A 22,820-nucleotide genomic window follows, 5' to 3' on the forward strand; every position below is an offset into this window, starting at 1 on the left:
CTAGGGCCAGCTGCATGGCTCACGCCTGTAATTCCAACACTTCAGGAGGATTGCTTGAGGCCAGGAATTCGAGACCAGCCTGGACAACATAGCAAGACCCCTGTCTCTACAAAACACTTAAAAAATTAGCCGGGCGTGGTGCCGCGCCTCTAGTCCCAGCTACTCAGGAGGTTGAGGCAGGAGGATTGCTTGAGCCCAGGAGCTGGAGGTTGCAGTGAGCTATGATGATGCCACTGCACTCTAGCCAGGGTGACAGAGCAAGACTCTCTTAAAAAAAAAAAAAAAGCTCTAAGAACTCGGAGGGAGCAGGGAGACACAGAAAAGCTTTTTATGAGCATCATCCTGGGTGTATCCCCACCCCAAAACCGGCCCTTCTAGTCAGTCGGGCGATCCAGACTGTGCCTGGGCCCAGCTCCAGCCCTGCCCCCGCGTGTGGGCCCCGCTCGGAGGCGTGATCCTAACCTCCCCTTGTCAACGCGCCTGTTTCTGCTCCAGCCCCGCTTCTGGGTCCCTGACTGAGGCAACCGTAGGGCCCACCGACACCTACGCGGGAGGAAACAAGCATTTCTCTATTCCGCCGGTTCCTGGGTGGTTGACGCTCGAGCCCGGGAGCCCCGCCCGGCCCGAGGCAGTCGGCGGAAGTGACGTCATGGCGCACCGCCATCTTTTCCGGCGCTGGCTCCGCGCGTGTTGTGCCATTTGGCTTTTATAATGGCGGGGTGAGCTCTGGCTTAGGTGAGTCCCGCGTGCTTGCGTTTGGGGCCGGGAAGTAGCAAGGGGGCATCATTTGGAGAGTTGGGCGAGGCTGCCGAGGGGCCTCCGCATAGAGAGGCCTGGCCCGCTCAACTCGCGTCCGCCGGGCAGCGGGTCCTCCCGGCGCGGCCAGTTCCAGGAGGCCTCTCGGCCCCGGGTCGCCGCGGGGAGCTGGGTCGGGGGAACTGCTGTAACTCTGCGTCGGTGCGATGTTTTCATCCGCTTTGCTCTCCTTTTCCAAAGCCTCCAAAGCAACGTTTGTGAATTTTTTCTTTCCCCAAAAGGAAAAGAATTTCCGCCGTTCGAGTCAGGTGGACTCTCACTCTGTTCTCCCACCTCAGGAACCTGGCGATTCTGGCGTGTTCCTGGTAAGTACTTGGTAGAAAGTTGGTTCAGTGGGGGCCTCTGCTTCTGTTTTTTTGTTAAAGAGTGTTTTCATCTGAGAATTTGGCGTTGTCTTGTTGTCCTTTATTTTTGACGTATTATGTTCGGATAGAAAAATAATACAGATTCTTAGTTGTGTTTCTGTATATGAATATAAACATGCAGACTACAAGCTTTTCCATTAAAGACAAGCAGGAATACTCAGCTGTTCTCTTCATCTGAAGTTCTTAGGCCTGTACGTCCCCACAAAGCTTAAAAATAGGGGCCTCCAGGAAGAAAGAATAGAGGCTTTATTACTAGGGTAATCGAATTCATTGTTAACAGCATGCTTGCACTAAAAATCTGAACTTAAGGCAAATGTGAACGTTCAGTACAAGGAATACCCCTTATGATAGAATTTTAGCATTGTGTTTGTTTGTTCCTCAGATAGATAAATACGTTTTATGGAGAACTATTATTTGAGTGTAGGTTGAGCATAAATTGCATACGGGATATTTGACCTTTAAATGCCTGGTAATGCATCTTACAAAGGTAAAGACATTGCCCTAATAAAACCACAATACTAGTATTTTACCTAAGAAAATTAAAAATAATACTGTCATCTAATGTCGACTTTGTGTAATAACTGAAATTCTCCACTTTTTTCCAACATACATTGGTGGGTGTTTTGGATCAAAGGTCCATTCAAGTTTTATGCATTGCAATTGTTTATGGATTTTATTGTTTTTTCACCTAGAATAGTCATTATTGTCTATTACATTGACTTTTGAAGAGTCACACCTTTTCTTAGAAAGTCACACAATCAGATATTTCTGATTGTGTTCTCATGGTGTGTTTAAATATTCCTTCATTCATGCTATTGCCTATAAACTTGTAGTTGGGTCCATGGGATAGGTTGGCAAACACTGATAAGGGCTGATAGTATTTTATGCTTGTGGGGCCATAAGATGTCAGCGTAACTCTGCCTTAGTCACTTCATGGTGACTTCACTGCCTTAGTCACTGCTGGTGGCAGGCCACAACCTGTTACTCAAAAGAAAAAGTTACCTGCAGAAGAGGGCATACATTTCCTCTAAAATACTAGAGGGCTGTGCTCTCTCATATTGATGCTTGCCAGAAGCTTCCAACAGTATCCTATTGACCACGGACACTTTGAGTATCATTGGGTCTGCTGGATAAAGGTGGATCAAGTGCTTGAGAAGCTTTTACTGCAGCCTGAACTTGCTCCAATCCATTGAAATTAGAAGGCTTACAGCTGACTGTATGGGGCATTAAAGCACATTCAAATGTTGTATATGTCACCTCCAAAATTCAAAAGGTTTACAGAGTGTTGTGCCTCTTTTCTGGTGGTAGATGCAGTAACTTGGAGTGACATATTGGAGGGGATTATCTTTATATGATCCAGACAACTGAACCCACAGAAACTGGCTCCTGAATCTCCCACTCTCTACTTTATATAATTCTTTATTTAATTCTTTTTTTCTTTTGAGACAGAAGTCTCACTCTGTTACACAGGCGAGTGCTGTGGCGTCACCCTAGCTCACTGCAATCTCAAACTCCTGGGCTCAAGCGATCCTCCTGCCTCAGCCTCCTAAATAGCTGGGACTACAGGCATAAGCCATCATGCCTGGTTGATTTTTCTACTCTTGCTCAAGCTGGTCTTGAACTCCTGACCTCAAGTGATCCTCTTGCCTCAGCTTCCCAGAGTGCTAATATTGCAGGCATGAGCCACCGCACCCCTTAATTTTTTTATTGATACATAATAGATATATATTTTTTAGAGTACACGTGATAATTTGATATAATCAAATCAGCATAATTGGAATATTCATCACCTTAAATATTTGTCTTTATGCTAGCAACATTTGAAATATTCTCCTCTACCTGTTTTGAAATGTACAATAAGTTAATGTTAACTATAGTCACCCTACTGATCTGTCAAACACCAGTTCTTATTTATTCTGCCAAACCGTATTTGTAACCATTAATAAACCTCTCTTCATCCCTCTCTATCTTCATGAGATCACTTTTTTAACTTCCACATATGAATGAAAACGTGGTATTTGTCTTTCTGTGCTTGCCTTATTATACTTAACATAATGATCTCCAGTTCCATCCATGTTGCTGCATATGACAAGATTTGCTTAGGAGTGCTTTGGTCTTTTGTGGTTACATACAAATTTTAGGATTATTTTTTCTATTTCTGTTGAATGCTAATGGTATTTTGATAGAGATGTCATTGAATGTAGATTGCTTTGGGTAGTATTGTCATTCTCACAATATTAATTTTTCCATTCCATGAGTGTGAAATAGCTTTCCACATTTTTGTGTCCTCTTCGGTTTCTTTCTTTACTGTTTTATAGTTTTCCTTGTATAGATCTTTCACATCCATGGTTAAATTGATTCCTAGGTATTTTATATTTGTTGTAGCTGTTTGTAAGTGTGATTGCTTTCTTTCTTTTTTTTTTTTTTTTGAGACAGGGTCTCACTCTGTTGCCCAGGCTAGAGTGCCGTGGCATCAGCCTAGCTCACAGCAACCTCAAACTCCTGGGCTCAAGCAATCCTCCTGCCTCAGCCTCCCGAGTAGCTGGGACTACAGGCATGCCACCGCCATGCCTGGCTGATTTTTTCTATATATATATTTTTAGTTGTCCAGCTAATTTCTTTCTATTTTTAGTAGAGACGGGGTTTCGCTCCTGCTCAGGCTTTTCTCGAACTCGTGAGCTCAAAGGATCCGACCGCCTCGGCCTCCCAGAGTGCTGGGATTATAGGCATGAGCCACCGCCCCCTGCTGTGATTGCTTTCTTGAGATTTCTTTTTTCAGATTGTTCACTGTTGGTGTGTATAAATGCTGCCAATTTTTGTGTGTTGGCTTTGTGTCCTGCAGCTTCACTGAAGATTCCTTTACCAGTTCTAACAGTTTTTGGTGGAGGCTTTAGGTTTTCCTAAATATAAGACCATGTTATTTGCAAACAAGGCTAATTTGACTTCTTCCGTTTCAATTTGGATGCCCTTTATTTCTTTCTATTGCCTAAGTGCTCTGGCCAGAATTTCCAGTATTATGTTGAATAAAAGTGGTGAAGATCGGTGTCCTTGTCTTATTCTATACCTTAAAGGAAAGGCTTTCAGTTTTTTCCTGTTCAGTATAATGTTGGCTGTGGGTTTGTTATCCATCCCACATGTCCCATCCCACATCCCCCATGGCCTTTTTTATTTTGTGGTATGTTCCTTCTATACCCAGTTTTTTGAGGGTTTTTATCACAAAGGGATGTTGCATTTTATCAAATGCTTTTTCAGCATCTATTGAAATGACCGTTTGATTTTTGTTCTTCATTCTCTTAATGTGATGTATCATGTTTATTGATTTGTGTGTGAACCATCCTTGCATCCCTGAGATGAATCCCACTTGATCATGGTGAATGATCTTTTTAATATGTTGTTGAATTCATTTTGCTAATATTTTGTTGAGGATTTTTACATCTATGTTCAGCAGTGATATTGGCCTGTAGTTCTCTATTTTTGTTGTGCCCTTGTCTGGTGTAAGTATCAGGGTAACGCTGGCCTCATAGAAAGAGTTTGGAAGTATTCTTGGCTCATCAATTTTTGTAAAATTTTAATAGAATTGGTAATAGTTTTTCAAATGTTCGGTAGAATTTAGCAGTGAAGCCTCAGTTCCTGTGCTTTACTTTAATGGGAGACTTCATTATGGATTCAGTGTCATTACTTGTTACTGGTTTGTTGAGGTTTTCTATTCATCGTTCAATCTTGTATGTGTCCAAAAATTTATCCATTTTTTTCCAGATTCTCCAATTTATTGGCATGTAGTTCATAATAGTCCCTAATGAGTTTTTCTTCTGTGGTTTTACTGTCTTTACTTTGTGGTCTTTCTTGTTACATTTCCTTTTTCTTTCTGATTTCATTTCTTTGGGTCTTTTTTCTTTTTTTAGTCTAGCTAAAGATTTGTTGATTTTTATCTTTTCAAAAAGTCAACTTTTCATTTCATTCTTTTTTTTTTTTTTCTTTTTTTAAGTCTGGTTTTTTTGTCTTTGGAGACAGGGTCTCACCCTGTTGCCTGGACTAGAGTGCGGTGGCATTGTCACAACTCACTGCAATCTCAAACTTCTGGGCTCAAGCAATCCTCCTGGCTCAGCCTTCTGAGTAGCTGGGATTGCAGGTACATGCCACTATGCCTGCCTAATTTTTCTATTTTTTGTGCACATGGGGTCTTGCCATATTGCTCAGGCTGATAACGGAACTCTTGAGCTCAAGTGATCCTCCTGTCTCAGCCTCACAAAGTGCTGGGATTACAGGTGTGAGCCACTGTGCCTGGCCTAGTCTTAATTTATTTTTGCTCTGGTCTTCATTATTTTTCTTTCATTATTTTTGGGTTTGGTTTTTTTTTTTTTTAGACAGAGTCTCACTCTGTTGCCCGGGGCTAGAGTGCCGTGGCCCTACTGGGCTCAAGAGATCCTTCTGCCTCAGCCTCCTGAGTAGCTGGGACTACAGGCGCACACCACAACGCCCAGCTAATTTTTCTCTTTTTAGTAGAGACGGGGTCTCACTCTTGCTCAAGCTGGTCTCGAAGTCCTAAACTCAAGGGATCTTCCTGCCTTGGCCTCCTAGAGTGCTAAGATTACAGGTGTGAGCCACTGTACCTGGCCTCTAGACCTACTTTTAGTCATGTGTGGGCATAACAGCAACCTTGGGAATTCAGACTCTTTTATTTTTTGAGACATAGTCTGTGTTTGTCACCAAGGGCTACAGTGCAGTGCTATCATCATAGCTCACTGCAGCCTCAAAGTCCTGGATTCAAAGTGATCATCCTGCCTCAGCCTCCTGAGTAGCTGGGGCTACAGGTGCGTGCTACAATGCTCGGCTAATTTTTCTATTTTTTGTAGAGGTGGGGTCTCACTCTTGCTCAGGCTGGTCTTGGACTCCTCACCTCAAGCGATCCTCCCACCTTGGCCTCCCAGAGTGCTAGGAATACAGTTGGAGCCACCGTTCCCAGCCAGGAGTTCAGAGTTTTAAGCAAACTAATCTGCATACAAGTCCTGGTTCAGCATTTCCTAAGTTTCTGATGTTGGATCTATTAGTGTTATCTGAATCGGCGGCAGGGAGGAGGGGTGTGTGTGGGGGGAAGTTAGCTATTAAATAGGGATAATATCTATTGTGAAGGGCTGTTGTGATAATTAAGTGAGCTTATACGTGTAAGGTTCCTACTGAGACATCTGACATAATACTGTTTTTCAGTAAATGGTCATTGATAATTACCAATACTCGTGGAGTACTCTGCTTTTAGTAGGTATCACATATATTATCTGTAGAGAGAATGCTAATGTGTGGTGTGATGCTTGTTGATCAGTGATTAATATGCAGTAGGACTGTAGATATTCCTGTATCAAGAGGAATGGCGATTGTGCCATCCGTTTAGGTTCATAAGTTGCCCTGAAGTGTTCTTGGCATCAAGGAAAGCAGTGTTCGCTGTCAGCTGTGCAGGATGGCAGCAATTGATTTTTGTCCCATGGTAAGTTCTGTTGTTCTTTTTAAGAGACTCTGCCTCAGGTCCCCGTTATACAATAGAGTCCCATGGTCTGGGCCTGAGCAGTCATGCTCCTGGTTTGTTTCATAGATGCTGGGGTGGGCCAGAGATTGCTGTTTTGTAAGTCAGCCACTGGGAACGTGTGCTTTGGGAAGAGGTGCTGCCTAATCTCCTTCATAAGTATCATCACCTTGGGCAAATGAAGAGTCACATTTCTCAGGACTTAAGTTTCCTTACCTTTAAATGGAGATTGTTGCCCTTTTCCTGATGGGCAATAGCTCACCATTCCTGTCTCTGACATTAGATGAGACAGTCTATTCTGCCATTGTATGGTGGCAGCAGGTTATCTGTGTGTGTGTATTTTAGATTGTGCAGGATTACCTGGGAATTTCATACTAGGATGGAGTAACTTCCAAATATGTGAATGTGGAAATTATAGTCATCTCTGGGTTCTCATGCCTTCTTTCTTTCCAGGTCATCTTTCTAGGGTTCTAATCTTTTGCCTTCATGAAGAAAATATACAGGCCACGAGGATGATGGCCAACTGATTAATTGATATCCGGTATGCCAAAAATGTATTCTTATTAAAAATGACAAGCTTTGCATCCACTTGGTAGACACATTTCCTTCTAGATGGACATGTCTCCAGAGCTGCTTGTTTGTTTTTGGAGACAGAGTCTTCAGAGCCCTGTTGCCCGGGCTAGAGTGCCATGACGTCAGCCTTGCTCACAGCAAGCTCAAACTCCTGGGCTCAAGCAATCCTCCTGCCTCAGCCTCCCGAGTGGCTGGGACTACAGGCATGTGCCACCGTGCCCAACTAATTTTTCTATATATTTGTAGTTGTCCAGCTAATTTGTTTGTATTTTTAGTAGAGACGTGGTCTCGCTCTTGCTCAGGCTGGTCTCGAACTCCTGACCTACAGTGATCCTCCCACCATGCTAGGATTACAGGGGTGAGCCACCGTGTCCGGCCTCCAGAGCCTCTTAAAGCAAATAAAGCCTCAAAGACTTTGAGTCCCCTGTTGAATTTACTGATGAAGTCAAGGCTGTATATTGGTTAGGTATTACCTTGAAAATCATCCCAATATTTCAGTAATTGCTTGTTAATTTGACCCTCATGGTGCCAAGTGCATGTTTCTTATTTTGCAGAGTGCTCAGACGCACGGTAAGGAAGAAGAAAGTGTCCTTCCTTTTCTTAAGGAATTTATTGATACATCAGTTTATCACGTGTTTGTAATATGCTCAGGAGCGTGCTGCAATAGAGGGAAATAAGATGAGAAGAGCTAGTCTAGTTGGGAGATTAAGTTCATGTGTTAGAGGTGCCATGAAAGCCATATAACTGGTGGAGATCAATAGTGAGTGCAGATAAAGTTCCTAGGAGCACTAAACCCTGGGGTAGACAGTGGGAGCCCTTACAACCCTGTATAGGCATTGGGTTCCTCTTTCTCATTGTCAGTGAACATTGATGACATGTGGCAGCACTCAAACCAGCATGTGTGTGATGATTTAGGACTTTTGACAATGTGGTTGTAGAGTTCACCTAAGAAGAGTGGATTTTATTGGATCAAAGTTAGAAAATCCTATACAGAGACGTGATGCTGGAGAACTATAAGAACCCTGGCATTAGTAGATAAGACCGTCATTCCTTATAGCCTCCCGTGGAACCCATACATATTATTACTGTGTTCCAGGGTCAGTGACATGAAATCTGAAAACAGTGGAAAGTAACAAGACATAGTCACTGCACTAATGGTTTTAATCTAGTGTGCTAGTTTTCAAAATGTGGTCCAAGGATCAATAGCACCATTGTCATTCTATTAGAAACGTAGGTTTGCATATTCCACCCTTGACATAATGAATCAGAAAATCTTTTTGGGTCCTGTTTGCATTTTAACAAGCCCTCCAGATGAGTCTGATTCACTCCTAAATTGAGAACCACAGAGGGTATAGTAGGTTTTTCATGAAAATGAAGATCTATTTTACACTTAGGTTATTTCATATTTGAATCAACATCTTAATCATTTTTAAATGTGTATTTAAGCCTGAATGGTGGGTGTCTGGGGTCAGAGATAACCAGTCTCTTTAGGATACAGAAAAATGAGGTACATATACTTTGAAGTCCTTTGAAATAATTTAACTGCTTTTCTTAGAAATGTAATTCCTGTTTCATGGATAGGTTTGCTATATTTTGCATGAGCCATTTCCACTGATGTGTCTTTCTCTCAGTACAGAATATCAGCTGTTCAAACCCAGTCTGATCTCTTGGTTGGAGGAAGAGGAATTGAGCACATTGCCAAGAGGAGATCTCCAAGGTAAGTTTGTAGAGATCATCCCTGGGCAATGAGAATTTCAATATGTTTGAAAGTGTAACAAGGGAACTTTCTTAAGATGTACTTTGTCACAGAACATGAGGGACTCAGAAGTTGTGGGCTATCTTCACTTTCCCATATTCATTAATTTTTCATTTATGCCAGACTTTCCTATGATTTCACAAAAGATCTCTTTTTTTTTTTTTTTTTAGTTTATGTTTTTAATGTATGCTTATTGTCCAGATGGAGTGCTTTCTTTCCCTGATAATACTGTTTCTGTTCACCATCTTCTTTAAATTCTGTGGAATAGATTATTCAACAAATTAATAAATTTTGACCCTTATGATTTGCACATATTAGACATGGCCAAACTGATCCAATCTATATTTACTTAATTTTTTTTAGTGCATTTAATATGAAAAATACAAATGAGCTTTATCATTTTTAATTTATTTAATCTACCGTTTTACTGTGTAAATCCGTATTTTTTTTTATTTTTTATTTTTTTTTTACTTCAGAATGGCAACTTAAACCAAAAAGTATCTGAACTTCAGCAGGATATTTTTTGGCTAAAAACATCAAATTGCCTGCAAATGGTAAGATTAATAAGGGAGATTTCTTATTTACCACACTCAAGAAAAGATTGGGGGCCGGGTGCGGTGGCTCATGCCTGTAATCCTAGCACTGTGGGAGGCCGAGGTGGGCGGATGGTTTGAGCTCAGGAGTTCGAGACCAGCCTGAGCAAGAGCCAGACCCCATGTCTACTAAAAATAGAAAAAAATTATATGGGCATCTAAAAATATATATAGAAAAAATTAGCCGGGCATGGTGGCACATGCCTGTGGTCCCAGCTACTCGGGAGGCTGAGGCAGGAGGATCGCTTGAGTGAGGATTGCACTCTAGCCCAGGCAACAGAGTAAGGCTCTGTCTCAAAAGAAAAAAAAAAAAAAAAAGATTGGGAATTCCATTGTAGAAAATGAACACAAATGAGAGATAATTGAGAGAAGTAACATTGACCCATGGGGGAAGAATGTCTCTAGAGGGATATTCTAAATATTATGAACTTACGGGATACCCCAATCCTATCTTGGTACAAGTACAGATTACCACATACATAGCTAGATAATGAGATTTTAAAAATAATTTGCTGAAAACATACAGGAATCTTTTCAGGGTTAGAGGAGATGGCACAAGATTCTTACAGAAGGGTTTTTTCATTCAACTTGTAAGGAACCCACAGGGTAGCAATTGTATGCATGTAATGAAAAATGGCAAAAATTATAATCATCATATTGTATCTGATTTTAGATGGGTGGGATCTATTAATAAGTCTCAAAAATCCTTTAATCATCATTCATCCCTTCATCAATAGGCAGAAGGCCACCATGCCGGGGAACTCTGTGACTGTGAACAGCCTGGAGATGTCTTCAGTGAACACTCATGCCTTACGACATACATGGTAACTGAAAATACAAGAAACACTTATGACAGTAATGAGAATGGAGAGAACTCTCCTCCTCTGCACAAGAAAACTCCTACTGGAGAGAAACTTTCTTTGTTGACTCAGTGTAGAAAAGCCTTCAGCCTGTCACCAGATGTTCACCAGGGAATGTGCTTGGGAGACAAGTCCTTTGCATGCGGTGAATATGAGCAAGCTTTTGTTAATCAGTCATACCTTCAGGCACATGAGATTACTCATGATGGAGAAAAACTCTTTGAGCAAGAACCATGTGGGGGAGCTTTCACGTACTCCACAAGCCATGCTGTGTCTCTTCCAATGCATACTGCACAAAAACCCTACGAATGTAAGGAATGTGGAAGATTCTTCCGATGTTCTTCATACCTTAACAGTCACATGCGAACCCACACTGGGGAGAAACGCTATGAATGTAAGGAATGTGGGAAATGTTTCACGGGTTCTTCACACCTAGTGGAACATGTAAGAATTCATACTGGAGAGAAACCCTATGAATGTAAGGAATGTGGAAGAGCTTTCACTGGGCGCTCAGGCCTTACTAAGCACGTACGAACACACACTGGAGAGAAGCCCTATGAATGTAATGAATGTGGGAAAGCCTACAATAGGCTTTATCTACTAACTGAACATTTTAAAACTCACACGGAGGAGAAGCCCTTTGAATGTAAGGTATGTGGAAAATCCTTTAGAAGTTCCTCATGCCTTAAGAATCACGTTCGAATTCACACTGGAATCAAACCCTATAAATGTAAGGACTGTGGGAAAGCCTTCACTGTTTCCTCAAGCCTACATAATCATATAAAAACTCACACTGGAGAGAAGCCATATGAATGTAAGGAATGTGGGAAATCCTTCGCTACATCTTCACAGCTTATCGAACATATAAGAACACATACTGGAGAGAAACCATATATATGTAAGGAGTGTGGCAAAACCTTCCGTGCTTCTTCACACCTTCAGAAACACGTTATAATTCACACTGGAGAGAAACCTTATAAATGTACAGAATGTGGGAAAGCCTACAACAGGTTTTATTTACTAACTAAACACTTAAAAACACACACTGAAGAAAAACTCTTTGAATGAAAGGAATGCAGAAAATCCTTTAGGAGTTTCTCATACTTTAATTATCATATTTGAATTCACAGTTTTGAGTATTCTTGGCATAAAGAATGTGGGAAAGTCTTCAGGTATCCCCATCCACTTCTAAGACATGAAAGAACTCACAGTCTCAAGATCCCCTGTGCATTTTGGGACTGTAGGAGAGCTATTAGAATCTATCTGGGTTTTATTTGTTTTTAGTTTTAAGAATACGCATTTTTTTCTCAAGGCATTGGAATCTGATCACAATGCAGCATTTAAGAACTTACCTGGAGCCATGTGGTGTAGGAAACAGGGAAAGCCTTCACCAGTTTCCTTGGGTCTTACTAAATATGTGAGATCACAGGCATGTCTTAGAAATATTGAAGGTTTGTTTCCAGACAATTACAATAAAGTAAATGTTGCAATAAAGTGAGTCACAAATTTTTTGGTTTCTCAGCACATGTAAGTCATGTTTACTCTGTACTGTGGTCTATTAAGTGTGTGACAGCATTATGTCTAAAAAACCAACATACATACCTTAATTTTAAAATGTTTTTATTGCTAAAAAATGTTAATGATCATCTGAGCCTTCAGTGAGCCATAATCTTTTTGCTGGTGGAGGGTCCGGCCTCAATGTTGATGGCTGCTGACTGATCAGGGTGGTAGTTGCTGAAGGTTGGAGGTGGGTATGACAATTAAAATAAGACAGCAGTGAAGTTTGCAGCAACTCTTCCTGTCACAAAAGATTTCTCTGTAGCATGCAATGCTGTTTATTAGCATTTTACCCACAGTAGAACTTTCAGCATTGGAGTCAGTCCTCTCAAGTCTTGCTATTGCTTTATCAACTAAGTTTATGTAATATTCTAAATCCTTTGTTGTCATTTCAACAGTGTTCACATCTTTAGGAGTAGATTTCATCTAAACAAACTACTTTCTTTGCTCATCCTGAAGAAGCAATGCCTCATCTGTTTTTTCGAGATCGTAGCAATTCAGTCAGTCATATCACATCTCCAGGTTACATGTCTAATTCTAGTTCTCTTGCTGTTTCAACCATGTCTTCATCTATATGTTATTTCCTCCACTAAAGTCTTGAACCCTGAAAGTCATCTGTGAGGGTTGGAATCAATTAATTCCAAACTCTTGTTAATGTTGATTTTTTTGTTGTTGTTGCTATTTTTTAAAAAAATATTTTTTTAGGAATAGTCTTACTATGTTGGCCAGCTGTAGTGTAGCAGCTCTTCACCTGCTCAGTCATAATATGCTGCAGCCTTGAACTCCTGCCTCAAGTGATCCTCCTGCCTCCACCTCCCTAGTAGTTAGGACTACTAGCCTGTGCCACTGCTCCTGGCTTAATGTTGATATTCTTATCTCCTTCCAGGAAGTATGGGTTTTAATTAATGGCATCTAGAATGGTGAATAATTTCTAGAAGTCTGCATTTTGCTTTGCCCCAGTCCATCAGAGAAAGTACTATCGGTGGCAGTTATAGCCTTAGAAATGTTCTTTCTTAAATAATAAATCTTGGAAATCAGAATTACTTCTTGATACAGGGGCTGCAGAATAGATGGGTTAACAGGCATGAAAACAACATTAATCTAGTACATCTCTATCAGAGTTCTTGGTTTACAAATTGTCAATGAGCAGTAATATTAATATTTTGAAAGCAATGATCTGAGCAGTGGGTCTCAATAGTGGGTTTGACATATTCAGTGAACCTTGCTTTTAATACATGTGCTTCATCCAGACTTTGTTGTTCCATTTGTAGAGCACAGGTGGAGTAGATTTCTTTCTTTTTTCTTTTTCTTTCTTTTTGAGACAGAGTCTCCCTCTGTTGCCTTCACTAGAGTACAATGATGTGATCATAGTTCACTGCAGCCTCAAGCTCCTGGGCTTAAGCCAGTCCTGCCTCAGCCTGCTGAGTAGCTGGAACTACGGGCACACCACTGTGCCTGGCTAATTTTTTCTATTTTCAGTAGAGACAGAGTCTCGCTCTTGCTCAGGATGATCTTGAACTCCTGACCACAAACACTCCTCCTGCCTTGACCTCCCAGAGTGCTAGGATTGTAGGCATGAGCCATCACGCCCAGCCAGTAGATTTCTTAATAAATCTTTATGGCCCTAAGATTTTTGAAATGCTAAATGAGCATTAGTTTCCATTTAAAGTCATCAGTTGCATTGGCCCCTAACGGGACAGTCAGCCTGTCCTCTGAAGCTTTGATGACAGTCATTGACTTTTCTTACCTAGCTATGAAAGACCCAGATGGTATGTCCTTCAAATGTAAGGCTGTATCGTCTCTGTTAGAGTGACTACCTCCATCAATTATCTTGACCTAGATCTTCTGGTTAACTTGCTGAAGCTTCTACACCAGCAGCTGCTGCTTCACCTTGCAATTTTATGTTACAAAGATGACTTGTTTCCTTAAACCCCTTTAACTAGCCTGTGCTAGCTTCAAACTAGTCTTATGCAGCTTCCTCACCTCTCTCAACCTTCATAGAATTAAATAGAATTTAGGACTTGCTCTGGATCAGATGTTGGCTTTAAAGGGAATCTTGTAGTTGGTTTGATCTTCTATCTAGACCACTAAAACTTTCTCCATATCAGCGATAATGCAGTTTTGCCTTGAAACTATTTGTGTGTTCATTGGAGTAGGACTTTTAATTTCCTTCAACAACTTTACCTTCATAGCTTGGGTGATTGGTACAAGAGGGCCAGCCTGTCTCAGCTTTCAGTATGCCTGCCTTGCTAAGCCTAAACACTCCTAGCTTTTGATTTAAAGTAAGAGATATACAACTCTTCCTTTCACTTGAACTGGTAGAGACCATTGTGGGGTTATTAATTGTCCTAATTTCAATATTGTGCCTCAGGGAAAAGGGAGGCTGAGGAGATGGAAACAGATGAGGGAATGGCCAGGTGGTGGAGCAGTGTAAACATACCATTTATAGGTTAAATTTGCCATCTTATATGGATGTATTTTGTGGTACCAGAAAACAATTACAATAGGATCATACAAGATCACAGATCACCATAACAAATACGATAATGAAAAACTTTGAAATACTGCAAGAATTACCAAAATGTGGCAAACACATGAAGTGAGCACATGCTGTTAGAGAAATGGTGTGATAGACTTGCTCAAAAATAGGGTTGCTACAGACCTTCAATTTATAAAAAAAATCTGGCAAAGCATGATAGAGCAAAATGCAATGACATGGTATGTCTGTAGCTATTGCTGGGGTGGTTGTCAAATGATTTTCTAATTCCATAATTCATTTTACATTTATTTATTGGGAATTTTCTAAGGAAGAGCTTTCCTTTGTCCTTTATCCATTTACTTACAGGAGCACATACTCATGTATTCTATGGGTTGCAGTTATCTTAATAGCTACTATTGGTTTGATGTGCAAAATTTCCCAGATTTAGTGAATAGGGTCCCCATCAAACTAGCTTATGAAATTTTTTAAATGTACGCTCATTTCACAGGCATATCATTACCTTCTGGTTCAACAATTTGTTCCCAGTACACCTTGTAGTTTTCTTACCCCAGCCGTGGAATCAGAAAGCCTAAGAAGCTGTGGTTCTTTTTCATGGAGAATACTATTTAGAAGCTGCACTCCGTATGCTGGGGCTGTTCCTTGGTACTAGAGTGCCCTGGCTTCTAGGTTCTCTGAATGTAAGAGGTAGGAAAAAAAGATACATGTATATGTATATATACACATCAACATCTGTTTCTGTATTAAAACCATTTCCATGTTAAACCTTGATTTCATGGCACGACTTTAATTCCACTGCAACACTACCAGGTTATTTCTAGCCTTCAACTTTCCATGTCTGTAGCTCTCTTTCATCACAGGCAAAAAGCACTCGCTGAATCCTAGTCTCAGAATACTGTTATATTCCACTGTTTAAAAAAATCTACTAACCAGAATTTGATTTCTATTCACAGTTCTTTAGCTTGGGGTATAATGTAAAAATAATACATTTAAAAGTTGCTTAGGGGCTAGGCACGTTGGCTCAAGCCTGTAATTCTAGCACTCAGGGAGGCCAAGGCGGGAGGATTGCTTGAGGTCAGCAGTTTGAGACCAGCCTGAGCAAGAGCAAGACCCCATCTCTACTAAAAACAGAAAAAAACCCAAGCGTGGTGGCGCATGCCTGTAGTCCCAGCTACTCAAGAGGCTGAGGCAGTAGGGTTGCTTGAGCCCAGGAGTTTGAGGTTGCTATGAGCTAGGCTGATGCCACGGTACTCTAGCCCCTGCAACAGAGTGAGACTGTATCTCAAAAAAAAAAAAAAAAAGGATATCATTAAAAATATTGTGCTGCACACATAAAGTATGTGAACTGGTAAGTTTCATATTATCACAGAAAATATAATAAAAGTTAACTTGAGTCAGTTCTTTTTTTTTTCTCTTTTCATTGTTTACTTTTTAGGCATTTGATACAAAGTTCAATTCATGTTCATTTTGCATTATCCCTTTGATTTTTTAAAAATTAAGTATGGGGGCCGGGCGCGGTGGCTCACGCCTGTAATCCTAGCTCTGGGAGGCCGAGGCGGGTGGATCGCTCGAGGTCAGGAGTTCGAGACCAGCCTGAGCAAGAGTGAGACCCCGTCTCTACTAAAAATAGAAAGAAATTATCTGGCCAACTAAAAATATATATACAAAAAAAAAATTAGCCGGGCATGGTGGCTCATGCCTGTAGTCCCAGCTACTCGGGAGGCTGAGGCAGTAGGATCGCTTAAGCCCAGGAGTTTGAGGTTGCTGTGAGCTAGGCTGATGCCACGGCACTCACTCTAGCCCGGGCAACAAAGTGAGACTCTGTCTCAAAAAAAAAAAAAATAAAATAAAAATTAAGTATGGGTCACAATAGTATGTTGTAAACATTAGAACTAAATAGATTTCTCTTCCCATATCCTTTCCACCTTGTTCTCATCTTACTGTTCCCTGTGGCCTGTTTGTATCCATCCCTATAGATAATGAATCTTACTATTTTCTGAATAAACCTCTGTTTTTCCTTGCACTCATAATAAATAGATCAGTATATCTTTTTATTATTGTCCACTTCTTAAAATATTTTGTATTATAGATACTCATTTGCAGTGTGCACTTTCACTTTACAGTATATCTTAGAAATCACTCCATTCAAGTTCATAGATCCGTTCCTCACCCATGTTTACTGCTGCATGATACTCTATTTGTGGATGTACCAGCTATTGATAATATTCAGCCACTTTACTACATGGAAGGATTTACAGAATTCAAATTTGCAATTACTAACAACAGTTAGTTATCTTGAACCTGTGTATTTGTATTTCTGGAGGTTTACATTCAGGTCAAATTCCTAGAATTAGGGTTGCTGGATTATACATGTAGTTTTGTTAGCTCTTGCCAAATTCTCTGTGCTAGGCAACCTCTAAATTGGCCCCTAATACTCTGCTTCCCGGTATTCACACCTTTGTATCATCCTCTCACACTGTACTATGATTGGTGTGTGCAACCACCAGAATACAGCAGAAGTAGTGGTAAGTCATTCTGAAATTAGGTTATAAGAGACCATGCAGGCTGAGTGTGGTGGCTCATGCCTACAAGCCTGCCACTCTTGGAGGCCGAGGCAGGAGGATTGCTTGAGCTCAGGAGTTCAGGACCAGTCTGAGCAAGAGTGAGACTCTGCCTCTACTAAAAATAGAAAAATGAGGTGGGTGTGGTGGCACATGCCTGTAGTCCCAGCTACTTGGGAGGCTGAGCCGGGAGGATTACTGGAGCCCAGGAGTTTGAGTTGCAGTGAGCTATGATGACGCCACGGCACTCTACTCAGGAAGATAGGGTGAGACTGTCTCCAAAAAGCAAAACAAAGCAAATACAAAAAACAAAGAAGTCATGCATATATGGAATCTCATGGAGTTCAACTATCAAAAATTTTGAAAAAGAGTAACATTAGTGGACTCATACTTCCTAATGTCAAAAGTTGCTATAAAAATACAGTAATCAAAAGTAGGCATATGGGCAAAAGGGATAGAATAGAGACCCCAGAAATAAACCCTATTTTATATAATCACATTATTATTGAGCTAGGTCCCTTTTCAATGGGAAAAGGACAGTCTTTTCAGGAAATGGTGTTGGAGTGCAGATATCAAGGAAGAGTGTGGATGTTCCTCACCAGATTAAAACTAGAATCACCATGTCATCCAGCAATCTCACTTATGAGTATACATCCAAAGGGAATGAGTATCTGAAAGAGATATGTGCACTCCCATGTACATTGTGGCATTAATCCCAAGAGCCAAGATAAGGAAACAAAATAAGTGTCCATTGACTGGTAAATAAGGAAAATGTATAAAAATGTAATAGAATATTATTCATCCATAAAAAGAAGGAAATTCTACTTGTGACAATATGAATGAAATTGGAGGACATTATGCTAAGTGATATAAACTAGACAAAAAGTGTATAATCTCATGTATGTATGGAATCGAAAACATTTCAACTCAGAAGCAAAGAGTTAAATGTTGCTTGTTATAGGGGTCTGTGGGAAATGGGGGATGCTGGTCAAAGGTGTTTAGTTATAAGATGAGTAAGTTCTGGGGAGTTAATGTACAGCAAAGTGACTTTAGTTTAATAAATACTGTATTGTGTATTTGGAATTTGCCAAGGGAAGAGATCTTAAGTGGTGTTGTGTCACACACACACGTAACTGTGTGAGGTGTTGGATGTGTTAATTAACTTACAGTGGTTTCTTTCTTCTTTCTGAGAGGGTCTTGTTTTTCCACTCAGGCTGGAGTGCAGTGGCACAATCATAGCTCACTGCAGCCTAGAACTCCCTCTCAAGCAGCTAGGACTACAGATGTGTGCCACCACTCCTGGCTAAGGTTTTTTGGGTTTTTTTCTTTTTTTCTTTTTCTTTTTTTTTGGGACAGTAGCTCTAGCTACTGTTGCCCAGGCTAGGATGCAGTGGCATCATCATGGCTCACTGCAACCCCCAACTCCTGGGCTCAAGCAATCCTGCTGGGTCTACAGGCACATGCTATCACCCGCAGCTGATTTTTCTATTTTTGGTAGAGATGGGGTCTCTCTCTTGCTCAGATTGCTCTTGAACTCCTGACATCATGCAGTCCTCTTGCCTTTGCCTCCCAAAGTCCTGGTATTACAGGCATGAGCCACTGCACCTGGCCTGGCTAAGGTTTTGTTTTTGTAGACACAGGGTCTTGCTATGTTGCCCAGGCTACTCTTGAAGTCCTACCCTCAAGTGATCCTCCCACCTCGGCCTCCCAAAGTGCTGGGATGACAGGTGTGAGCCACTGTGCCTGGCCCATTATAGTGTTAATTATGTCAAAATTTATATACCTATATGAAATCATCATATTGCACACCTTAAAAATATACCATTTTTATTTATTATACCTCCATAAAGGTAGGGGCAGGTTGAAATGGTGCTAGAAATACTGGATATCTATGTATGTAAGAATGGAGTTGGACCCTTATGTAATAGGAAATATTAACCAAAAGTGGATAAAAAACCAAAATGTAGGAGTTAAAGCTATGAAACTCTTAGAAGAAAACAGGGGGAAAAGCTTCTTGAAATTTGATTTGGAAATGATTTCTTGCATATGATACATCAAACACATAGGCAACAAAAAATAGATAAATGGACTGCAACAAAATTAAAAAATGTATGCATCAAAGGACCATAAAAGTGAAAATACAATCCACATGTTGAAGAAAATATTTGCAAATTACTTATGTGATTAGGGATTAATATCTAGAACTTTGACAAGTCTACAAAAACAACAAAACCCAATTCAAAAATGGACAAAGCTCTTGAGTAGACGTTTTTCTTTTTCTTTTTTTTTTTAGAGAGGGTCTTGCTCTGTCTCCCAGGCAGGAGTGCAGTGGTGTGATCATAGATCACTGCAGCCTCCAACTCCTGGGCTCAAGTGATCCTCCCACCTCAGCCTCACAAGTAGGTAGGACTACAACCATGTGCCACCATACCTACCTAATTTTTTAGGTTTTTGTAAAGACGGGGTCTCACCAGTTGCCCAGGTTGGTCTCAAACTCCTGGCCTCAAGCGAATCTTCTGCCTTGGCCACCCAAAGTGTTGGGATTACAGGTATGAGCCTCTGTGCCCAGCCATTGAATAGATGTTTTTCTTAAGAAGATATCTAGCCATTCAGTAAGTGCATGAAAAGGTGCTCTACATCACTAAACATTAGGGAAATGCAAATCAAACCAAAATGACATACCACTTCATAACTATTAGGATGGATATTATTAAAAAAATCAAGTGTTGATGACACTGTGGGGAAATTGAAACTTTGTGCACTGCAGTTGGTAATGCAACACATGCAGTCACTGGGAAACAGAATGATGGTTTCCTTGAAATTAAATACAACTACTGTAGGGACCGTCCCTGGGCAAGAATTGGCTTGAGCCCAGAGTCAGCGAAGCTGGACGTGCTTCTTGGGTCCAAAGGTCAATAGGTCCAGAACACTCCTTGAGGCCAGAAGTCAGTAGGTCCGGACACGGCCTATTGACTCCTGAATGCTCCCTGGAGCTAGAGGTCAATGGCCTATTGAACAGACAAACTGTTCCCTATGGCAAATAGCCAAGGGCCTTAGGTCTTGCACACAAGCCAAGGCATGTCTCATTGTCCTGCACACGGTAATGAGGTCCAAGGTTAAGATGCAAACGTCTGCCTTCCTTGAGCAGTTTCCATAAGAAATGGAACATGTCGCCTCAGGGCTCTAAAGATAGTCACGTACCAGGAAGTAGCTGCTGGATAAAAGGAGTATAAAAATAAAATGACTGGTGCTTTCGGCACTGCAGTCTTGTACCGTCTTTGTGTGTCTGTGTTTCTTTCTGTGTTCATCCCCCGTTCTGCAATCGGGCCGCAACAACTGGTGCAGCGAGCAGGGTCTGTGTCGTTCAGGACGGAGGGACTGAAGAGGCACCCCTTTGGACATAGGTAAGCGGCATCCAACAGGGGACTTTCGGGAAAAAATGGGGAATTCCCCCTCAGCACCAGAACGTAAATATAGAAAACTAATTCAGGGACTTTTGCACTCTGTAGGGGTGGAAGTGAAGGAAAGTACTTTGAAACAATTATTTGCTCTGGTGCAGCAGCATTGTTATTGGTTTCAATGTCAGTCAGAAGTGCAACTAAATCTTCATAGTTGGCAGCAAGTAGTTAAGGCCTTTCGTGTCGCCCACCAGCAAGGTGAGACTATTGATTTAAAAATTTGGACTGTCTGCAGTGCAATCACTCAGGCATTACGCTTGTTGCAGACAGAATCAGAAAAGGCTTGTAGAACAGGACTAAAACAATATTTTAGTTAATTCTGTGATGGCTTGCTTAACTTATAGCTAACAGCCAGAGTCCGCTTTTGTATACAAGGCTTGCTTGCTTAATTTATAGCTAATAGCCAAAGTCCGCTTTTGTATACAAGGCCTGCTTGCTTAACTTATAGCTAACAGCCAAAGTCCGCTTTTGTATACAAGGCTTGCTTGCTTAACGCTTGGTTGCGATAAAGAGCTAAAAAAAAAAATATATATATAAAAGACCTGTACTCCCGCTGCGCGGGGTCCCTGCCCATAGAAAGAGACCACTGCGTTGGTGCTCGGGGCTTGGACCCTAGTTCGAACTAGTCAATAAACTCATTTGCCTTTTACAGCCTCAGTGACTCTGTCATTCTGTTCCCGGGGCCGAGGGAATCTGGCTCTAACATTTTGGGGGCTCGTCCGGGATCCCAAATCCCCCGGAACAGAATCCGGATCCGAGGAGGAGTTGGAACTCTTGAAATCCGTACGGTGTAGGTGATTGGGCCCTGGAAAGAGATCGGCAGAAGACTTAGGCGGACGCGCTGGTGGGTCGCTGGTCGGGAGTGACAGGAGACGTCCGTCACCCCCACGGTTGGTTTTGCTTTTTTTTTTGGTTTCCAGTCAGTGGGAGGCACTCCCGAGAGGGGAGATAAGTCCGGGGCCACTCGGTAGTCAGTGGGAGGCACTCCTGAGAGGGGAGATAAGTCCGGGGCCACTTGATGGAAACGGTGTTTAGAAAGGCGAAACCAGGTGGATCCGTTTGACGAGGAATCCAAACGGTAGCCGGCTAAGTTGTGTGTTGCGGGAGGCACCCCCGAGCGGGGATAAGTCCGGGGCCGCTGTTTGTCATTCTGTCTTTGTTCCCCCGTTGTCGTTACTTTGTCGTCTCGTCTGTGTTTTTCGCTTCTATGACGCGCCTGGTCTTGGAAGGTGCAGTGTTCTGGGTGCAGCTCTTCCTCCTCTGTTCACTAGCCCTGGTGTTTGGTGTCGGTCTATACACTGTAACACCCCAGTCTTGGAGTACTCCACAGAAGTGTGCATTTACATTCTTCTACTGGGTCGTAGTGGGAGTCCTAGCATGGCTCCGGATCGACCCTCCCTTCTAAGAGGTAAAGTCTGTCTGTCTGACTGAGTGAATGAAGTGTGACTGTATGAGGTTCCACGGCTACGGCTACGGAATCTGAGTGGGTCCTAACCTGCGTTTCTGTGGCGACGTCGTACGGCATAACGGTGATTCACTCCCCTAAAAAGGAGTGACCGGGCCCGGGCTTTATACGGGTACACCTTAGCCAAGACGCGCCTAAGTTCCCGCGAGGGACGCAGCCAGGCGGACACCTGAGTGGACTCCCTCCCCTGATACCCTTGTGAGCATGGGTCAGACTCAGACAACGCCTCTATCTATCCTCATTGATCATTTCAAAAATGTTAAGGAAAGGGCACACAGTCTTTCCTTGGATATAAAGAAAAATAAATTTATCACTTTGTGTGAGGCAGAGTGGCCAGCCTTCGGTGTAGGATGGCCACAGGAAGGAACATTTGATGCTGAGCTTATTGAAAAAATAAAAGGGATAGTCTTTGGTCATCACGGTCATCTGGACCAAGCCCCCTATATTATAGTCTGGCAAGACTTGGTCCAGGATCCGCCACCTTGGCTAAGGGCCCTCCTGCCAGCATCAAGGAAGAAGACACAAGCCCTAGTTACCAAAGAGATAAAGAAGAGTGGGGTGCAGGATCCTCAGCCCACAGGGTCACCTGTGCTGCCAGACTCTAATCTATATCCAGATTTAATAGACCTAGAGTGGCATACACCCCCACCTTATGATCCCAGGGTGGCCCAGGGGGCCCAGGCGGCTCCTGCGGCTCCCGTGGCCCAGGGGAGGACAGGGCCTCCGACGGGGGGGGCCGGCGTACGGCACTAGACAACGGACTGGACAAACTCCAGATCTTGAACCAGTGAGGGCGCTTCCCTT

The 22,820-nt window shown here is 42.0% G+C and overlaps 1 protein-coding gene across 4 annotated transcripts; it reads left to right on the forward strand.

Annotated features, from left to right (window-relative positions):
• The first annotated feature begins 693 nt into the window (after positions 1–693).
• On the forward strand, positions 694–11,971 carry ZNF121 (zinc finger protein 121). Of its 4 annotated transcripts, none has more exons than XM_045546997.1 (6): positions 694–735; positions 1,038–1,121; positions 7,150–7,237; positions 8,901–8,986; positions 9,502–9,579; positions 10,356–11,971. In XM_045546997.1, the coding sequence occupies exons 5-6, from the start codon at positions 9,577–9,579 to the stop codon at positions 11,544–11,546; spliced, it is 1,194 nt and encodes a 397-aa protein (XP_045402953.1). In that variant the 5' UTR covers positions 694–735; positions 1,038–1,121; positions 7,150–7,237; positions 8,901–8,986; positions 9,502–9,576; the 3' UTR covers positions 11,547–11,971. The 4 variants fall into 4 exon arrangements, with proteins under 4 accessions (XP_045402953.1, XP_045402944.1, XP_045402925.1 ...); XM_045546988.1 differs by having other exon boundaries at positions 8,906–8,986; XM_045546969.1 differs by lacking the exon at positions 7,150–7,237.
• Positions 11,972–22,820: the final 10,849 nt, after the last annotated feature.

This window comes from Lemur catta, chromosome 1 (genome assembly GCF_020740605.2).
Source record: "Lemur catta isolate mLemCat1 chromosome 1, mLemCat1.pri, whole genome shotgun sequence".
Classification (NCBI taxonomy): Eukaryota; Metazoa; Chordata; class Mammalia; order Primates; family Lemuridae; genus Lemur; species Lemur catta.